Raw genomic sequence first — 19,488 nt, 5'->3', positions numbered from 1 at the left:
GAATGGGAGTGTAGTTCCTAATCTTATCAGCCTAGAAAATTGAAGCTTTGCATTTCCACCGGTCTTAGTACACGATATAACTACAGAAGAGTCAAGTTTTAAATAGGACAAATATCAAAACTCGTTGGTCATTTTTGAACGTGATGCTATTGGTCTAATAGGATTCAATGATCTATGCTAAGCTATGCTAAAAGTGATATCGCCAGAACAGGAGAACGGCTGAATGGATTTCAAAACGGTAAAACTCAACTTATTAACTCGGGGGGGGGGGGAGTTGGAGAATGAGCCTATTTACGAAAAAAGTGGAGTGTTCCTTTAAGGCTCTCTCAATATTTTGGTGCATTGAGCTTTTCTTCTACTCGAGTCCCTCAGTCCCTGCCACTGAAAAACAGCCCCACAGCATGAGGCTGCTACCAAGACATTTTACCTTTGGGATGGTACTCTGCAGTTGATGAGCAGTGCCTGGTTTCATTCAAACATGATGCTTGGAATTGAGGTTCAAATTCCAAATGTGTTTTCATGTGTCTTCACTAAAGAGAGGTCTTGCCACACCACCATAAAACCCAGATCGGTGGAGTTTTGCAGTGTCGTCTTGTTTGTTGTTTGCATGATCATGAAGCTCAACTAGTTTCTTGGTCACGACTCAAGCCAAGGCCTTTCTCCATCAATTGCTCAGTTTGGCCAGGAGGCCAGCTCTAGGAAGAGTTGTGGTGGTTTCAAACTTCTTCCATTAAGGGTAATGGAGACTACATGCTTCTGTGAACCTTCAGTGAACCTCAGACGTGTGTTCCTTTCCAAATCATACCCCTTCATTTGAATTTGCCACATGTTAACTTCATTTGAAGTGTGGTAACATCTACAAGCAATATGAATGCTCCTGAGCTAAATTTGAACTCTCCCATATAAGGGTGTGAATACTTTTGCAATGGAATCATTTAAGTTTTTTATTTTTAATAAATCTGCAAAGATGTTAAAAACCCGTTTTTGCTTCACCATTATGGTGTATGGAATTCCTCCACCAAACTTTACAGTTGGAACAATGCAGTCAGGCAGGTATCAGTCTCCTGGTATCTGCCAGACTCGCCCCTTAGTCTGCCAAACAGAGAAGCGTAATTTGTCACTCCCCAGAACATGATTCCACTTCTCCAGTCCAGTGGCGTTCCGTTACATTCCTTTTATCTAATTGGTTGCAGATAGCAGGCAACGGGTTTATTAGTTTATTCAGTTTACTTCTTTCTTCAGTCTGGCTGCACACACTTCCCTAGTTTTTTTTTTTAACTTACAGACTGTTAGAGACTTGTCTTTAATAATTCCAAGAGTACTTTTTTGATATTTAAATTTACAGTACAGTAGCTGATTTCAGGTCATTGTGGGACATTCACAAAAATATTTATACCGCACAAAGTAGACTAGTTCCAGCCTTATTGCCTCCTCTCCTGCCTTCAGACAAACCATCACTGATGAATCATACAATATAAATAATAAATGACCAAGAAATGTAATTTAATTTAATTTCAAACTTAAAATCTTTTCTTTAAAATATGTATTGTTCTTTTTTAATATATATCACAAGGGAGAGTCAAACATGACTAAAATATGTTATTAATATATAGATGACATTGACACATTTTAAGACAGACGGACTGAAAAAGCAAAAGACATTTTGTAAGACAATCATTTAAAGAAAAAAACCCAATTAAATAGATTCTGCTTATACAGTACGTGACAGATATGCACAACATTGCACAATTATTTTCCACCATGATAATACCCTTTTGTTTATCATAAAATGGAGTACATTTGAAATATATTTTAAAAGAATCACACATAAAATGTTTGTGAATGAACAGGAAAAAATCCATTACAATAACGTCATCTCTTACCTTCAAGGGATAGTTCACCTAAATCTATTTATTAACTATGGTACCACTGAGGTAATAATAACATAGTATTGTGCAAGAAACTGCCCATATATTTGATTTTATTGATCAATAATCTGCCCCTGCAATCATAAATTGTGTAAAAAGAAATCAAAATGGGTTTGCTGCCTCTAGTGTGCATTTCAGCTGGAAACTGCAGTAAACTGTATGTACAGATACGTTATTTTTCAGTACGCTTATGTTGGAATTTTCACTGTTTTGGGCGAACTGTCTCTTAAAGCCAGACGTTATTCATTATTTGCCCTATTACATATTATGTGTTATGTAAATAAAACGAAATATCTGTAATTTAAAAAGGAAATGATTTGAAATTGTACACAAATGATGAACACCCAGTACTATAGCTCTATATCTAAGATATAATTTAAAAATAATCTGTAGCCTCTAAGGCACTCTCAAATGGAAAAAAGGCAAAGGTCTTACATGGAAGATATGGAAAAAACATTTGAGTGATCAAACATAGAATGTGGAAAAAAAGAAAGATAATAGGAAGATTTAACAAGGATGTGTGATGATTTGAGATTCAATAAGTCTTCAGATATCTTCATCCAGATGTGCTCACCTCAACTGTAAAAAAAGGACAGCTTTAGTAGATGATATGTTATAAAAACAAACCACATTTTTTTATGGCAGAGCAAAAATAACCGCGCGAAAAAATCTATTACTTATTGAGTGTGCATTCATTTTTGAAGCGTCTAAGAATTCTAAATAGCAACTTGACTGTATAGCTTCAAGAAAATGACCATTCGTGACTTTCACATATGTGACCCTGGACCACAAAACCAGTCTTAAGTCGCTGGGGTATATTTGTAGCAATAGCCAAAAATACATTGTATGGGTCAAAATTATAGATTTTTCTTTTATGCCAAAAATCATTAGGATATTAAGTAAAGATCATGTTCCATGAAGATTTTTTTGTAAAATTCCTACTATAAATATATCAAAATGTAAGTTTTGATTAGTAATATGCATTGTTAAGAACTTAATTTGAACTTTAAAGGTGATTTTCTCAGTATTTCGATTTTTTTGCACCCTCAGATTCCAGATTTTCAAATAGATTTATCTCGGACAAATATTGTCCTATCCTAACCATATATCAATAGAAAGCTTATTTATTGAGCTTTCATATGATATATACATCTCAGTTTTGTAAAATTTAACCTTATGACTGGTTTTGTGGTCCAGGGTCACATTTGATATTTAGATATGAGAATGGCTTCATTTAAAAAAAAAAAAAATTTCACAGGACAATTTGAAATAATTTGTCTGTATTTGCAAGTGTAATGCAAATGAATGACCAGCATATTTGGAACTTCTTCATAGAAGTATAAGTATATAGAAATTTAGAATGTCTGTGATGATTTTAAACATAGCTATGCTTTATTGCAAAATGATTACTAAAATAAATGAAGCTATTTTACGATTTTTTTTTTTTTAATTTTACTTATTTGAAATCAAACTAACCATGCTATTGGTGACTCCATGCAACATGAAAACAACTTCCAGTCAAAAACCTAAATAGACGAAAAGTGGTGCAACATTTAGAAAGAAAAAAAGTGTTACCGTGCTTTTAGGTGGGATGTTGGGTTTTTGTGCAAGAGCTGGTTTCTTCATTAGAGAGGGTTTAGAAGGTTTGGGAGAGGACGGGGCAGCGGTCATTAGTGGAGAGGCTCTCAGGCCGTTGTCCTGAGACGGTTGCTCTAGAGGAACACCTGCTATCTCATAGTGTTTCTTCCTGAGTTCACCTAAACGCAGACGCTCATTACCCAACATGGATTCAAGCTCTAGAACCTTCACCTGAAAGAAGAAATAAAAAACAAAGTTATATTATACAGAGTGTCTCCTTATACTAAGTACAAATAGCTTGCCTTGTTGGCAGAGGCCATTTACACAAACTCCGCCCACCAACATGTGATTGGGCTAATCAACACTACAAAAGACGTTAGTAAAACAACATCTCCAGTGTAGACGATAAAATGTGTGCCATAGTCCTTTTTGATGCAATCGACCGGGTTCAAATCTCATATCGCATCGGAAAGGTATTTATTTTCAATAGAAATGAAGGAAATAAAAAAGTTGAACATAAAGTGTCGGGATAGGTTAGGGTAGGTGTAGGGAGGGCTTATATTGTCCTAAAAAGGTGGCATCCATTTAATGATTTGAATTAAAATGGTAATTTACACTTAATACGTTATTATTGCATGCTGTTTTATGACCACATTCATAAATGTGGACCTCACCCCCATGTCATCCAAGATGTTCATGACTTTCTTTCATTTCGGGATTTCTCTCCATATAATGGACTTCTATGGTGCCACCATAGAACTTCCAAAATGCAGTTTAAATGCAGCATTAAAGGGCCCTAAATCCCAGTCGAGGAAGAAGGGTCTTAGCAAAACAATCGGTTATTTTCTAAAATCATTTACAATTTATATACTCTTTAATCTCTACACAGAGTACACACAGCACTAGACAAGATGAGCATTTGAGGTTATAAAGTATATAAATAGTAACTTTTTTTTTTTTTTTTTTTTTTAGAAAATATCTGATTGTTTTGCTAGATAAGACTCTTCTTTCCTCAGCTGCAAAGTTCAAACTTGGGGGCACCATAGAAGTCCATTTTATGGAAAGAAATCCTGAAATGTTTTCCTCAAAAAACATAATTTCTTCATGACTGAAGAAAGAAAGACATGAACATCTTGGGTGACAAGGGGGTGAGTACATTATCTGTAAATCATGTTCTGAAAGTGAACTACTCCTTTAAGATAAGCCATCAACCCTTTTATATTAAGCTTTAAGTTAAGAACTGATTGTTCAATTGACCGGAGGTAAGTCCTCTGAATGTTGTAGGTAATTTGTAGAATAAACAGACAGCTTCATCTTTTACGCAACTCAGATTATGGAGCGAACTAGTATTACACAATGTGAACATCACACCATTGAGGTAAGTAGGTAAAAGAAATTCAATAATAGCAAGGATAGAGAACAAAATAAGCTTCTAAGTAATTCTTTGGCTCTAATAAAGTGAGCATGTTGTTTCAGTACGGCAGCTGGGAGAATGGGAAAAAGCAGAAGCTTCTTCCTGTTATGAGTAATGGTCTTGAGCTGGGGCACCTTGCAGGTGATAAAATCTAGTGCAGCTTAACAATGAAGGCCCAGGAGAATGGAGCATTGTCCGAGCACTTCCACAGAGTCCGGTCTATCAAGGGCAGATTTTCTAGAGGTTTTGTTCTTGTTAAAGACAAATCTTTTTAACCAAACATAGTCATAACTTTTCATCTCTTATTTCCCCAACACAGAAAAAGTATTTCAAGTTATACATGCATAAACACATTTACTTTACATTTTTAATTACTGTATGGATGTGACAAAAAAAGAAACAAACCTGTGACTCCATTTCTTCTCTTTTGAGCTTAATAAGAGACATGCCAGAGAAGTCCATGGTGTCTTAATATGCAAACGAGAAGAAAAACAAACACAAAAAGCAGTGTCATCTTGTCAATAAATAGCATCACTACCAATTTCTTATTGAAGAAAAAAATCATCTGGACTCTGACCGAAAAGGCCCTGTAATATGACACTGACCCTTATCCTCAATCTGGTCCTGTCCAGTCTTGGTGGAAGCCACCACGTTAGCAGCCATCTCATTAACATGGCGTGAGGCCTGCTGAAGAACACCGAGCCTCTTACTGCCACGGTCAGCTTTCACCTTTAAATGGAAAGGTAACAATGTGAGGAATTACACAGGTAAACCAAAGCAAATATTACAAAATAGTTCGCAAGACTGGTTAAGACAATGCAGTATACAGTAGATCATTATACTTATCCAGGTTTGGAATGTTTTCACCAAACCAGATTGTTCCAGTTTTTACCATCCAGTTAGGCACTCCTTCAAAAACAGCCAGAAACCTTGGAGTTGTAATTGATGATCGACTGACTTTCTCAGACCACATTTCTAAAACTGCCGGTGCTGCAGATTACTTTATTCAACATCAGGAAAATCAGGCGCTTTCTTTCGGAATATGCTTCACAACTCGTTTTTCAAGCTCTTGTTCTGTTCAGGCTGGACTATTGCAATGCTCTTTTGGCAGGTCTTCTAGCCAGTTCTATCAAACCTTTACAATTAATCCAGAAAATGACTGCAAGATAAATTTTTAAAGGTTGTATCAGCGATTTCTAGCCTGAAACATAAAGTGTCAATTTCAGCTGACCTTTCTTCACGATCCGCTCGCTGCCTGCCCCATAAATTGTCTCTGGTCAGCCTAGGGTCCGAGATATGCCAAAAAAACAATCGGCACTACCAACCTTTCCACAGATAAACAAACAGTGTTCCAACCAATCAGCGTCAGGGGTTTGGTGTTGTGGACTTTCGCTCCGCCTCCCTCACATCCCTGCACCAGTAGGAAAGTCCACAACACCAAACCCCTGACGCTGATTGGTTGGAACACTGTTTGTTTATCTGTGGAATAGTTGATAGCGCTGATTGTTTTTTTTGCATATCTCGGACCCTAGGCTGACCAGAGAGACGCGATTTTTTCACAGACAATTTATGGGGCAGGCAGCGAGCGGATCGTGAAGAAAGGTCAGCTGAAATTGACACTTTATGTTTTAGGCTAGAAATCGCTGATACAACCTTTAATGAACCGAAAAGAACGCATGTCACACCTATCTTCATCTACAATGAGTTTGGTAATTTTAGTGTACTGTAACTAAACCCTACCCTGTAAATCCAGAGGTCTCGCGAGAGCACAATTTGAATTGTCTCTGCAAGACACTCTGGCATCGAGCAATGATGCAGGTTACCGCAATACGTAAGCAGTTCTGGGAACCAATCAAATCGGTGTATCTGATGTAGGCGGGCCAGAGGCGAGCTAAGCTGATGACGACAGCACTGCGACGTCCGGATCATTTAGTAAACATTGAAAGATGGCTACAGATAAACACCAGTTGTTTGAAACGGCTTTGGCCGCTACAATGAACGAGTTAGACTTGGCTTTTCATATAAAAGAGGGACAGAAAACCGCGCTCGAATCGTTCCTTTGCAAGGACGTTTTTGCTGTTTTGCCGACTGGATACGGCAAGAGTTTAATTTATCAGTTAGCTCCGCTGGTAGTTAAGCGTATGGGGCGACCACGAAGAGGAACAGATCCGAAGCGGGCAATGCCAGATAGCATTAGGCAGCCCCGAGTCCTGCCTGTTAAAAAAGAAGTGGCGATAAATGTTAACGAACAAGGTCTACCGGGACAATCTGATCGGGATTGTGGTGGATGAGGTCCATCTCATTTACAAATGGTAAGAGTCACTTGGTAAACTTACTGTAACAAAAAAACGAACTATTCAATAGTAATACAGTAGCCTAACTTGAACAGGACGATATGTCTCACTGCTGAATGAAAAGCTAGCGTCCATCCACATATTAGTTGATAGTTAATGAATAGTTTGATCGGACCTAATTGTTTTATGAGGTTGATTCGGCTGTCGTAATTAATAGTTATTAATCTTGTCACATTGTTTATGTCATAACATTGAAATCCACTCTTATATGTTCACCGTCGCTCTGGATACGTCACACCATGTATTGTTGTGATTGGTCGTGGTGTTATCCAATTGCGTGTTAGGCCCTTTTCATTGCTCGATGCCAGACCCTTAATCTTAATAGATTAGGGTCTGGATTTTTCCAGGCTAACTAAACCCACTAAACTGACTAAAAACAATTCAGATGACTAATATATGACTAAAACTAAATGGCATTTTAGTCAGAAGACTAAATTAAAGTCTAAATTAAAACTGTCCTGGAGGTTTCACACCTAAATCTTCACCTTAATTCCTTTCCTTATGTCTTTTGGTGTTAACATGCATCTTTTCTTCTCCACCTTTTTTCTGACCCTGCTGACCCAATGAGCATTTCACTGTCCAATGGTCATGATTTAATTTAGCAGGTTCTGTATTGCATTAGTTTTGAGTATTTCTCATGGGCATTTAATATTTTTGTACTCTTATTTATATCTTTTTATTCTGGCACAATTTACTGATTTGTAATTCATAGCTCAGATGTATAACTTTTGAACAGCTTATCTTTTTGAAACACATTAAAAAGAATTATGAACTGAATGCAGCATCTGTTCTGATATTAGAATAGATATTATGATATAAAAGTAAAACCTTAGAGGCTGCAACAAGCTGTGCAGTGCTGGCAGCAATCTCGTGAGAGCAGACGATCAACTCCTCATACTTTCCAGTGTGCAACACCACTTTATCAGCAGAATCACTGTTGTAAAGGGAAAGTATAGATCCATTAACAACAACAACATAACTCTAATGCATTCCCTCAAGTTGATATGCAAATTTTGCTTTTAAACACAAATAATGTTTTTGAAATATTAGATAACGCAGCTAACAAACAATTTTTAGTTTGGACTGAGGCTGATAAACAGCAGCAAAGATACATACACCATCTGCGTTGCACCCCATCCCACAGCTTTGGAAGCAGAAATAAGACCCTCTGTCCAGCGAGAGTTACGAGCATAAAACTCTCTCACCGATGCTGCGCCCTACAAAGATAAATAAGGGCAATGCATGTTGAGTATTTGTGTTTAGAAATTACACAAGCAAAAAATACATATCAGAAACAAACTGATTTTAACGTACAAATTGTTGTTACCAAGATGACAAGGATAAATTTTAAAAAGGCTTTACCCTTCCACCCTCCACAATCTCCTTCTGCAAGTCTGTTGATGCCAACACCAGAAGACGAATGGCCTGCAAGACATTAACAATATATATAAATACACACATAATTACAAGCAACTAAACTGAACCTAACCCTAATTGTAATCTTTCTCTAAGTATATTTTCTAAGTGATATTACTTAGTATTTACTCTAATTACAACATAACAAACAAAGCTACCAAATAAAGTTTTAAAATTAAACATATCCTGACACAGATAGAAGTTGTTAAATTCATTGAATAATAATGTCAATAAAGTAATTAGTAAATAGTAAAGTAAATTCACTATGTGTTAGGCTTACCTTCATAAGGTCAGTGCAGCTATTCAGGATTCTTGAAGAAAAAATATTACAAGAGAAATGCATATAAATTAAAACAAGACTGCATTCTGTATACTAAATGCTGTGTAAATTCTGTAAACACAATCAAAAATTAATTAAAAATTGGTCTCACGATGTCAACTGGTTAGAGGATTAAAAAAACACTGACCTCTCATTGACCTCCAGTTGGACTCCTGTTTTGTCCTTCCTGGTCTGATTCATCATTTCCTATAGAGCCAAAAAATTAAGACCAAGATCAACACAACAGCAAAAGCCAAAATATATAATATAGACCCATTCTGCTCATTGGTATAACAACAACCTTTGATTAATGAAGGCTGATTGATACATTTTACTTTAGAAAAAGTGGTGTATTTCAGGCGTAAATAGTTCTCTTGCTGCTCGAAATCGAATCTGTTAGATTGCATATTTTGCATTTTTAATTCAAACTTAAACATGACCAGTGACAAAAGACTAAAACATCACTGTAGGCAGAGATTTGTGAACATGGTTTAAATTTTCAATAGAATATGAGGAAACCTGAACAATAGGTACCCTATTCCACAAAGGTTTCACACCAGCTGTTTTTCTGTGTCTAAAAAGATTTACATTACATTTACATTTAACCATTTAGCAGACACTTTTATTCAAAGTGACTTACAAATGAGAACAGTAGAAACAATCACGCCAGCAGAAGGGTAACAGTGGCAAACGGTGCTGTGACAAATCTTAGTCTAGCACAGTACACATAGAAAGTTTATATATATATATTAATAATAATATTAGGAAAAAAAAAGAATAGAATAAAATAGGTTAGTGCTAGTATCTAGTCAGGTGCTGACCTAATAAATTACTTTGTACCCTTTCTACTCACGTCAATTCTCCTAACAGCCTCCTCAATAGCAGCAGAGGTAGCAGCCATTTCTTTATCCACCATGTCACCCAGCTCATCCTTACCAACATCTAAGCCTTTTGGCCTCAGATCCTAGACAAGGGGAAAAGGTGGAAAACAAAACAAAACAGAGAAATAAACATAAAAGTACTGCATATTGGTATATAATATATATATGTACTCTGAAATGGTTTATTTATTTTTCCCAATGAGAAGGGCCAGTAAAAAACAGCAACAAAATGCAGCCTAAAGTAGCTGCCTACATAGACAGTAGACAGCAAAACAGCTCACTAAGTTTTGGAATTAAGCTTGTGTATCTGCTTGCATTTCCTCACCTTTCCTATTCTAAGAATCTTCTGAACTGCTGCTTGAATCGCGGTAGGATCAGCGCCCTTTAGAGATGCTTTTGATTTAAGATTCCTAAGATACTGCAGGCTCTGGGTGGCACAACTCTTACATTGGTCTGTCAAACCTATAAATAGACATGCATATAAAGATATGCTGACACAAATATAAAAATATACACCTTAGGCAGGTCTATAAGTGGGAAGCTCATGAAAATGTTCAAGTTCACATTTCACCCAAAAAGGGAAAAAAAACACACACACACACACACAAACACATCACACATTAACCAATGAAGCTTGTTATTTCTGTTACACATAGGAGACACATAGGAGCTGTTGACTCATAGAGAGCCAGTTTTAAGCTTGACATGCATCATTATTTTATGATGAATCAATATAGCTCAATGCCTTACAAAAACATTATTAAATCCATATCGATGGCAAATGTGTAGGAATTTATGTGAATCATCATGAAATAATGGAATGCTGCATGAACTAAACACCACTCAATTAATTATTGAATTATTTTAGAATTAATAATATTGTTAGGAGCACTTGTGACTTACAGGGGAATTTAGTTTTTACCCATGTTTGTACCTTTTCATATGTTTAATGAGGGCAAATTAATGTTGAGATTAATGTTTTAAATATAAAATTTTGAATACAGAAATATTAAATGATTTAAATATCTGAAAAACTGCCAGCAGGTGGCGGCAAGACACTGATTTAATTACTGAATCATATCATTAATTTGATTCGTTTGAACAGTTGGTTCATTCAGGAATAAAGCAAGTGACTGACTTTATGAATGGGAAATTGAATCATTTCACTAGATTTGTTTAAAAACGCATGCTCATTCATTAGGGTGACCATACGTCCTCTTTTACCCGGACATGTCCTCCTTTTTGGCTATAAAATTATGTCCGGGGGGATTTTGTAAAATATCATAAAATGTCCGGGTTTTTTTTTTTTTTTACCTCATTTTCACTGACCGTCATTAATTGAACACTTTAAATGCAGCCACTGCCCACCGGCATTATTCTGAGGTACCTGTATGATGACGTGAAAGACCCAGTTGTCAAAACAAAACAAACGAGGAGCTGCGCTGCAAGTGCTGTGTGTCACTAACATGCCAAAACGCAAATGTAGTTTACTAGTTTCACAGACGAATTGCAAAAAAAAAAAAAAAAAAAACCCCGATGTTCATTCGTGGTCATGATAAATGGGAAGCATTGTGCACCATCTGCACCTATGCTGCCATCCAAAGGCAAAGTGCAGTAACTACACCAACACTGAAACAGAGAAAAATGCCTTTTAAAGTTTTTAGGCCAGCTAGTCAAACATGTTGACACTCTTGTTTCTCGGAAACACTCTCGTTTCTTTGGGACAAAATTGATCAGGAGACTTTGCCACAAGACAAAACAGTTTTCATAAAGTCCATTTTAAGCCTCAATTTTGACCAAATGCGTAGTTACTGCACTTTGCCTTTGGAGGGCAGTATGTGTCTGTTGCCAATTCTCAATAAAGGCAAATCAATTTAAATAAGAATTTAAATAAATGTGTGATTTCTATTATTGGGGGGGGGGGGTGCATCCTGGGGAGGGTGTCCTCTTTTTGGATTCTCAGAATATGGTCACCCTACATTCATAAATTAAACACCGCTGTGTTTGAATGGAGATGTGCAGTGGCTCAGTTGTGACTTGCTTCAGACTACTTTTGACAATGAAATCAGGCGAATCAAGTCACTTAATAATAACTTTTTATTTATTTAACTACTGTATTAAATCAATATCTCATTTACAAACCTTAAAAATGATTAAAAGCTGTCACTCATCTTAGTTTGTGATCTCACAAAGCTCTATTATAATCAACGAAGCTCTCTGTACTGCACAATCAGTCTCTTATTTACACTCTCTCTACACTTTGTTTATGAAAGGATTTGTGAGATATGTCTGTGATACATTACTCAACCTTGCAAAAACACGTAGAAACCTTTGAAGCTCCCTTAGCACAAACACAAATATGCTGATCGGGTCAGTCACACATGGTGCTCCTAAATATTTTTTCATAGTCGCACGTAGTAGTGTTCAGTCGCAAATGCAAGTGAAACGGTCACACTGTAGAGCCCTGTATTATAAACGAAAATCAAATAAAATCGAATATTTTTATTTTGGAGTAAAATGTCACTTGAACACGTTCTTGACAGGTTTTGTAAGACTTGTGCAAAAGAAGCACATAATCTTTCTACAAAGTGCTTACAAAGTAGCTTTATAAGTATGTGCTCTTACGGTCAGCGTCATCAGTAGGGGCCATGTGTGCTGTCGCACTTCCACTGATTATTGTGTCAGCAGTAAGATGTGAAAACTTAGTAAGAGCCCTAACGAGACTCCCAGCATCTGAAGCAAAAACATAGAAAAAAAAAGGAAATAAGCATATTGAATACAAGCATAAAAAGAATATGCATACATACGCACAAACAAAACGCTGAAGGAGAGAGAGAGGAAGAGACAGAGCATACCTCTCATAGTCTTCGCATACTCGGAGTGGCCCGCTTGCACCTTATCAATGGAGACGAGCGTAGCCTCTGCTCGGCTAATAAGGTAATCTAGTGACAGTCAAGTAGAGAATATTTAACTAAAATCATGCAGATCATCCAGTTAATAAAAAGAAAAAAATTGTTAAATAATTATAATTTTATTTTTAAGAGTGGCATTACCTGGGGAGCTGGAACAGCTGAGGTGCAGTGGGTCATCTATTGTAGAAACAGCATCTTGAATGATGTTCTCAGCCTCAGTGACTGTCGCCTGCAGTAGTGCAAACTGCTCATCCAGCAGCTTCTGCTGCAGCTGCTCTTCATGACTTAACTACAAACACATCGAACAACATGTGATTGGCTTAGTCAATATTACAAAAAAGACAACTGTCAAACATGAGCTTCAGTGGTGTAGATGGTAAAGCGTTAGCCTTTTTTTGAAGTTAACGACCTAAGTTTGAATTTTTTTTCTCCCTTTTCAAATCTCATATCACATCGGAAAAGCCTTTATTTTCAATACAAATACAGGAAATAATCAAAAAGTTGAAAATAAAGTACCTGGTAGGACACTGGTAGTATCTATTAGGACAGGTGTAGGGAGGGCTATATTGTCCCAATAAGGTGGCATCCATTTAACAATTTGAAAATTGTAATTTACACTCAATATGTTATTACTGCATACTGTTTTATAATGTACTACAATGCTGAGCTGCAGATATAAATAGCTGAAATGTTTTAACAATGTAAATAGAATCTATTGCTATTTGCACTTAGTAACAATAGTACTGCAGATATACCGTTCAAAGGTTTGAGATCAGTAAGACATTTCATGTTTTGTTTATGCTCATCAAGTCTGCATTTATTCTGCCAAAAATACAGGAAAAAAATGAATATTGTAAAATATTATTACGATAAAAAATAATGTTTAGTTTTTTAACATACATTAAAATCAATTTTAATGTTTTCAGCATCATTACTCCAGTCTTCAGTGTCACATGATCCTTCAGAAATCATTCTAATATGCCCATTTATTTTCAGTGCTAGAAACAGTTGTGAGGCTTAACATTTTTTGGACTGTGATTTTTTTCGGGATTCTTTGATGAATAAAAAGTTCAAAAATAACAGCATTTATTTAAAATAGAAATCTTTTTTAACAATATACACTACCGCTCAAATGTTGTGGGTTCTTTTTTTTTGAAAGAAATCAATACTTTTATTCAGCAAGGATGTGTTAAATGGATAAAAAGAGATGGCAAAGACTTATATTGTTACAAAAGTTTTCTATTTTGAATATATGCTGTTCTCTTTAACTTTTTATTTATCAAAGAATCCTGAAAAAAGTATCACAAGTTTCAAAAAAATATTTGGCAACACAACTGTTGCCAACTTAGATAATTCTAAGCATAAATGAGTATATTAGAATGATTTAGGATCATGTGAGAGTGACGACTGGAGTACCAGCTGATGAAAATTCAGCTTTGCATCACAGGAATAAATTATATTATTATTATATAAGTACATTAGAAAAAAACATATTGTAATAACATTTAGCAATATTACTGTTTCTTTTTCTGTATTTGTGATCAAATAAATACAGCCTTGATGAGCATAAGAGACTCTTTTTTTAAACGTTTGAGTGGCAGTGTACATGTGGAGAAAATAAAATACAAGTAATAGCGACGGCTGCAACAATACATGTATCCATGCACCAAAACAAATGGATAAAGGGCTTTCAGTACAACACACACAATGATTAAATTTCTTGCTTATAACTTCTATAAAGTATGATCAAATATCAGGAGACTGATCAGATTCTGTCAGGTACTCAAAGTTTTTTATGACTCACTATTACTATGAAAAAAAATGCTAATAACTTTTGGTTAATTTTGCCTATTGTCATGACATTGGTCTTAATAGATTCCACTGGTCATGCTGAGAACAGTAATAGCATTTATGCCATATTTGGCCGTAATGTCGTAATGTTTTTTTCTTGCTTGTCCTAGACTGTTGGTTTGATTTTCATCAACTTTGACTAAAAAATTCCGTAGGCCATACAAGCAAAAAAGGGATATATTTTGCATTATTACAATAGACCGTTACCATTCAACGCATTAACAAATGTGATGAAATAATGCCAAACTGATTTTGATGTTGCATTTCTGCAATGCTTACTCTTATTGAAAATGAGTGTGATATTGCCACCCCAGACCAAAAAAAAACCCATCAATTTGGTCACATATTTTAAGTTGTTTCTGCTTGACCAATAATTTTTTAAATTGCAAACAGGACAGTAAAGAGTAACAATACTGCAGATTGTAACTGAACCTGGGTCTCCCATGAGCCAACAACTCATATACTGTACATGTCGTGGGTAAAATAAACTCCCGTTGTTCAATGGGTTGATTTACAATTGTTAAAGAAAGAATCAGGACGGAAGACTGGACCATTTTTCACCTCCATTCAACAAGTAGATAAATAGATAGATGCAGTGGCCAGGATTTTCTGGGTGGTTACTATTGTAGGTGGTTTCAAGAGTGTCTGGACAATAGCTTAATTTATTTCACAGTTTTTCCCCACTACTGTTTGTAGATTTAGATCTGCCCATACCTTCTCTTTGAGTTTTCCTTGTAGTTCTCCCAGCTCCTTGATGGTCCTTTCTCGTTCCTGCTGTAAAGTATATTCTTTCAGCTGAGCTTCCTTCACCAGTGAGGATAGCTCGGCATCTTTCTTATTTACAGACTGTGTTAGCCTCTCCTTTTCTGCCTGAAGTGCAGCCATAGAGCTGTTCACATGCTCTCCTGCCTAAAAGAAATACAACAAATAAAAACATTTAATTTTTACAAAAAAATGACAGCAAGAAAATACAGCAAAAAAATAAAATAAATAATTATATATATACTTTATATAGCTGCTGTATCAATCTACAAGAACAAAACTCACGACTCACCAAAAACTCACCACTAGTAAGCTACTAAATGTATGGCAGAAACCTAAATTTCCTGTACAGCTTCTTTGCAACGATTTGTATTGTGAAAAGCGCTATACAAATAAACTTGAATTGAATTGAACGTCAAAGAAAACATAATCATGATTCAAATTGGACCTACGATCAGCTGGATAAATGCAAAGGAGCTATATTTGTCATCTGGATTTGATAAAAAAAAAACATTTCTGAACCTTTTCAAACTATTTTTATTAAATGTATCAGTGTTGTCTTTTCTTCAAAAAAGTTATGCATTACTCCCTAAAAAAGTGGCTAATTACGTTACTCGGTTTCTTTTTATAGAAATAAATGCATTACGTTACTTTTGCGCTACTTTTTAAATATCGGCAGGGCATGCTTGTATGTGTATTCAATTTAAAAAGTACTGTTTTTGGCAGACGGTAAAAGCCCTTTCATACCAAAAGTTAAATAAATAGACTTCAGGCTGAAGGAAAAGTAAGTTCACCTCTACATTTGATATCTAGAGGATATCAAATGGCATACATTTCTGAACTCACTGAAAACAAATGCAGCAATACTGATAGCCTCATGCACAGCAACATTACCACATCAGTAGTCTGAGGAAGTAACCTACATTCTCTGGCCTTAACCTGTACCTGTACCTGTACAAAGAGAAGATTTTCACCTAGATTTAACTGACCTGATTCTGTCTCTCAAATTTCCTGTGTTTCTGGATGATTCAGAATATGAAAATATTATTCTTTTACATCTATCGACAAACATGTCCCCTGATCGAATCTGAATCATAATGCATGATCATCATGAAACATAAAACTGCATATCTGCATCAACATCATGAAACATCATGCACTCCTTTCGAGTGAACTGGTCAGTACACATTTTTTTCTATTGTTCAAAGATTTGGCAGAAGTGGCAGTGCTGCCAAATCAGCTGAAAAAGCCACAAAGTCCACTGTTGTTCTGTGTGAGTTATTCTATTATTCTACAGGTTACTTTTCCCATTGTTTTAATTTTAATATTTTTATTTTATTTAATATTTAAAGAAACCAAACCAATATATAGTTGACATTTGAGGTTTAATGATATAGAATAGCAAAGAAGTCTTTCAGGAAGAGTGTTTTCAGCTTGTTTATTTTCTTACAAAAATATGGCACGCATTGCTTCAAAAATTGTTTTAAACTATTCAAAAACATAAATTGCGTTAATCTTAATTAATAATCACAATTACAGTTTTAAGGGAATAATCAACATCTTTTTTTTTTCTAAAAGAGATACTATACCTTTTCAGAGGTCTGTAATAAAGCCTTGACTTTCTGGATCTCGGCATTTTTCTCTTCAAGCTCTCTCCTCAGTTTGTCCATGTCAAACCTTTGTTCTTCAAACTAAAGCAAAATGTTAACATGTTACACGTCACATGATCAGTCTTTGGGGGTTGTTTCAGCTCAAGGAAAGGAAGACGTGTGCTCACTTACCTTCATGTCTGATTCTTGTCTGACTCTTTCTACCTCAAAGGATAACTGTTGCTTAGTTCGTTCAATTTCCTCTTGAGTTTGCTGTGTGGCTGACAGCATCTTTACTGTGTCTGCACTCTATAAAAGATAAAGGACACATGCACAACTGCATATCATTTTAACACATTTATTTATGCATTTAGAGGCATATTGTTTATTTCAAACACTGCAAACCAACATAGGTGCAATGCATTCTTTGTTATACCTTTCGGAGGAGTTCAGCATGGTTGGCAACCAGTTCTGCATGCTTTTCCTTTAGTTTATTGTAACGCAACTCTGTCGCTTGGGATCTCTCTATAAATGAGAAAGTCATTAGAATCACTTGCCTCACTTCACTTTTAAATGTATATGTGCATGCATGCACAGACTTACTTTCTGCCTCAAAAAAGTTGGTCTGCATGCTCTCATGTTCAGTGTTGCGCCGGTGGAGGGCCTCTAACTCCATGCGCAGCTGCTCATTCTCCACCAGGGTGCGCTGCTTCTGCGCACGCTGCTCCTCCAGTTCTGCCTCAAGACTGTTGATCTGTGACTTGAGCTGTGTGATGTAGCGTTGAGCCTGAACACATGGCAGAGGTGAAACTACAATGGTGAAATCATAGTACATAGTCCAGTGCATAAAATAATTTCTGGTTACTTTTTCCAGTACAATGCTTTCTGCTATTTATCTAAAGGCAGACATGCCAAAACCAGAACAAAACAGCACTACTCGTTTGAAACATTTTAGACAGCACAAGACGAGTTTAGAGCAGGTACATGTACTCACAGACCGATCTTTAGTGATAAGCTATAAATTTGATGTATACAATTCTGTCACAAACCAAATATGTCTCTGTGATTTAAAGTTTAAATCTACATTAGTTAGCAAAAAGAAAAGGAACAAATACATACTTTTGTGCCATGAAAGAGCTAAAATGTTTGAATGCTATTATATTATTAATATACAGTTGGTCACAAAAGTGAGTCCACCGCTTACATTTAAGCAACAATTTTAGTATATATTTTCAAGGGGCAATAGTATAGAAATGAAACTGCTTGTATAGCAGTACAGATTTATTGTCCCTTGAAAATTACTCAACATATAGCCATTATTGTCAAAATATCTGGCAGCAAAAGTGAGTGCACCATAAGTGAACTTTTCCAAAGTGTCAATATTGTGTTAGCACCATTGTTATCTGGCACTGCCTTAATCATCCTGAGCATGGAATTGACCAAAGCTGGGATCATCTTCCATTCCTCATGGAGCTATTTGATATTAGACACATGATGCTCCTCACCAGGGCATCGCCACACATGTTGGACACCATCTGAGCCAAACAAGTTTATCTTATAGTCTCATTAGACCACAGGACATGGTTCCAGTAATTCATGCTCTTGGACAGGTTGTCTTCAGCAAACTGTTTGCTGGCTTTCTTGTGAGCCAGCTTCAGAAGAGGCTTCTTTGCCTGTGCAAACTGACTTGTTGCACTGTGCGGCTTATGGTCTGACCACTGTCAAGCTGACCTACTACCTCTGCAACCTTTAAAGCAATGCTGGCAGCACTCACGCATCTGTTTTTGAAGCCAGGTTCTGCACCTGACGCACAAAACAAGTGCTCAGCTTCGTTGATCGACCCTTACAAGGCCTGTTCCGAATGAAACCCATCTTGGAAAACCTCTGTATGACCCTGACCACTGTAGTGTAACTCGGTTTCAGGGTGTATCTGAACCTCTAATAGCCTTGGCCATCTTTGTGGAGAGCAACAATTCTAATTCTCAAATCCTCAGAGAGTTCCTTGCCATGAGATGCCATGTTGAGCATCCAGTGGTCAGTATGAGAGAATTGTACTTAAAGCACCTCATTTTAACTGCTCTAATATAAGATACAAAACGTTGTATGGTCCTGTCAAGCAGACAAAACATAAACATGATGAATAGGACATGTGGCTGTGCATGGTTAAACAACATACTGCTGTTATCCCTTAGGGTGTACTCATTTGTGTTGCCAGCTGTTTTGACAATAATGGCTGTATGTTGAGTCATTTTCAAGGGACAATAAATCTATACTGCTATACAAGCTGCACATTGACTTCTCCAAAATATATCCAAGTTTCATTTCTATAGTATTGTCCCTTGAGAAGATCTATATAGTTACCTCTTACCATGTTCCTCAGTCAAACTGTCAGAACATACACTTTTATACTGTAAAAATTAGTGTTTTTACAATTACACAGCATATGTTACTGTTATTAATGAGTGTTAATTTATATCTGCATCC

General features: G+C 36.2%; 1 protein-coding gene across 1 annotated transcript in view; it reads right to left on the bottom strand.

Annotated features, from left to right (window-relative positions):
- Positions 1 to 1,486: 1,486 nt before the first annotated feature.
- hip1rb (huntingtin interacting protein 1 related b) overlaps positions 1,487 to 19,488 on the bottom strand; it is a 45,492-nt gene continuing 27,490 nt past the window's right edge. Inside the window, exons 14-32 of the mRNA XM_073839714.1 lie at positions 17,608 to 17,791; positions 17,441 to 17,529; positions 17,197 to 17,313; positions 17,005 to 17,106; positions 15,368 to 15,562; positions 12,944 to 13,091; positions 12,746 to 12,832; positions 12,516 to 12,623; positions 10,216 to 10,352; positions 9,863 to 9,973; positions 9,158 to 9,216; positions 8,971 to 9,001; positions 8,637 to 8,699; positions 8,391 to 8,491; positions 8,103 to 8,208; positions 5,526 to 5,649; positions 5,326 to 5,387; positions 3,504 to 3,737; positions 1,487 to 2,507 (exon numbers count right to left, since the gene is read on the bottom strand). Of these exons, the coding sequence (XP_073695815.1) occupies positions 2,499 to 2,507; positions 3,504 to 3,737; positions 5,326 to 5,387; positions 5,526 to 5,649; positions 8,103 to 8,208; positions 8,391 to 8,491; positions 8,637 to 8,699; positions 8,971 to 9,001; positions 9,158 to 9,216; positions 9,863 to 9,973; positions 10,216 to 10,352; positions 12,516 to 12,623; positions 12,746 to 12,832; positions 12,944 to 13,091; positions 15,368 to 15,562; positions 17,005 to 17,106; positions 17,197 to 17,313; positions 17,441 to 17,529; positions 17,608 to 17,791 (2,067 nt within the window). The 3' untranslated portion in view covers positions 1,487 to 2,498. The remainder of the gene's footprint in view (positions 2,508 to 3,503; positions 3,738 to 5,325; positions 5,388 to 5,525; positions 5,650 to 8,102; positions 8,209 to 8,390; positions 8,492 to 8,636; positions 8,700 to 8,970; positions 9,002 to 9,157; positions 9,217 to 9,862; positions 9,974 to 10,215; positions 10,353 to 12,515; positions 12,624 to 12,745; positions 12,833 to 12,943; positions 13,092 to 15,367; positions 15,563 to 17,004; positions 17,107 to 17,196; positions 17,314 to 17,440; positions 17,530 to 17,607; positions 17,792 to 19,488) is intronic.

The sequence above is a fragment of the Garra rufa genome, chromosome 5, assembly GCF_049309525.1.
Source record: "Garra rufa chromosome 5, GarRuf1.0, whole genome shotgun sequence".
NCBI classification, from domain to species: Eukaryota; Metazoa; Chordata; class Actinopteri; order Cypriniformes; family Cyprinidae; genus Garra; species Garra rufa.
Note: the sequence above shows the minus strand (reverse complement) of the source record. Positions and strands in the feature narration are given on the sequence as shown.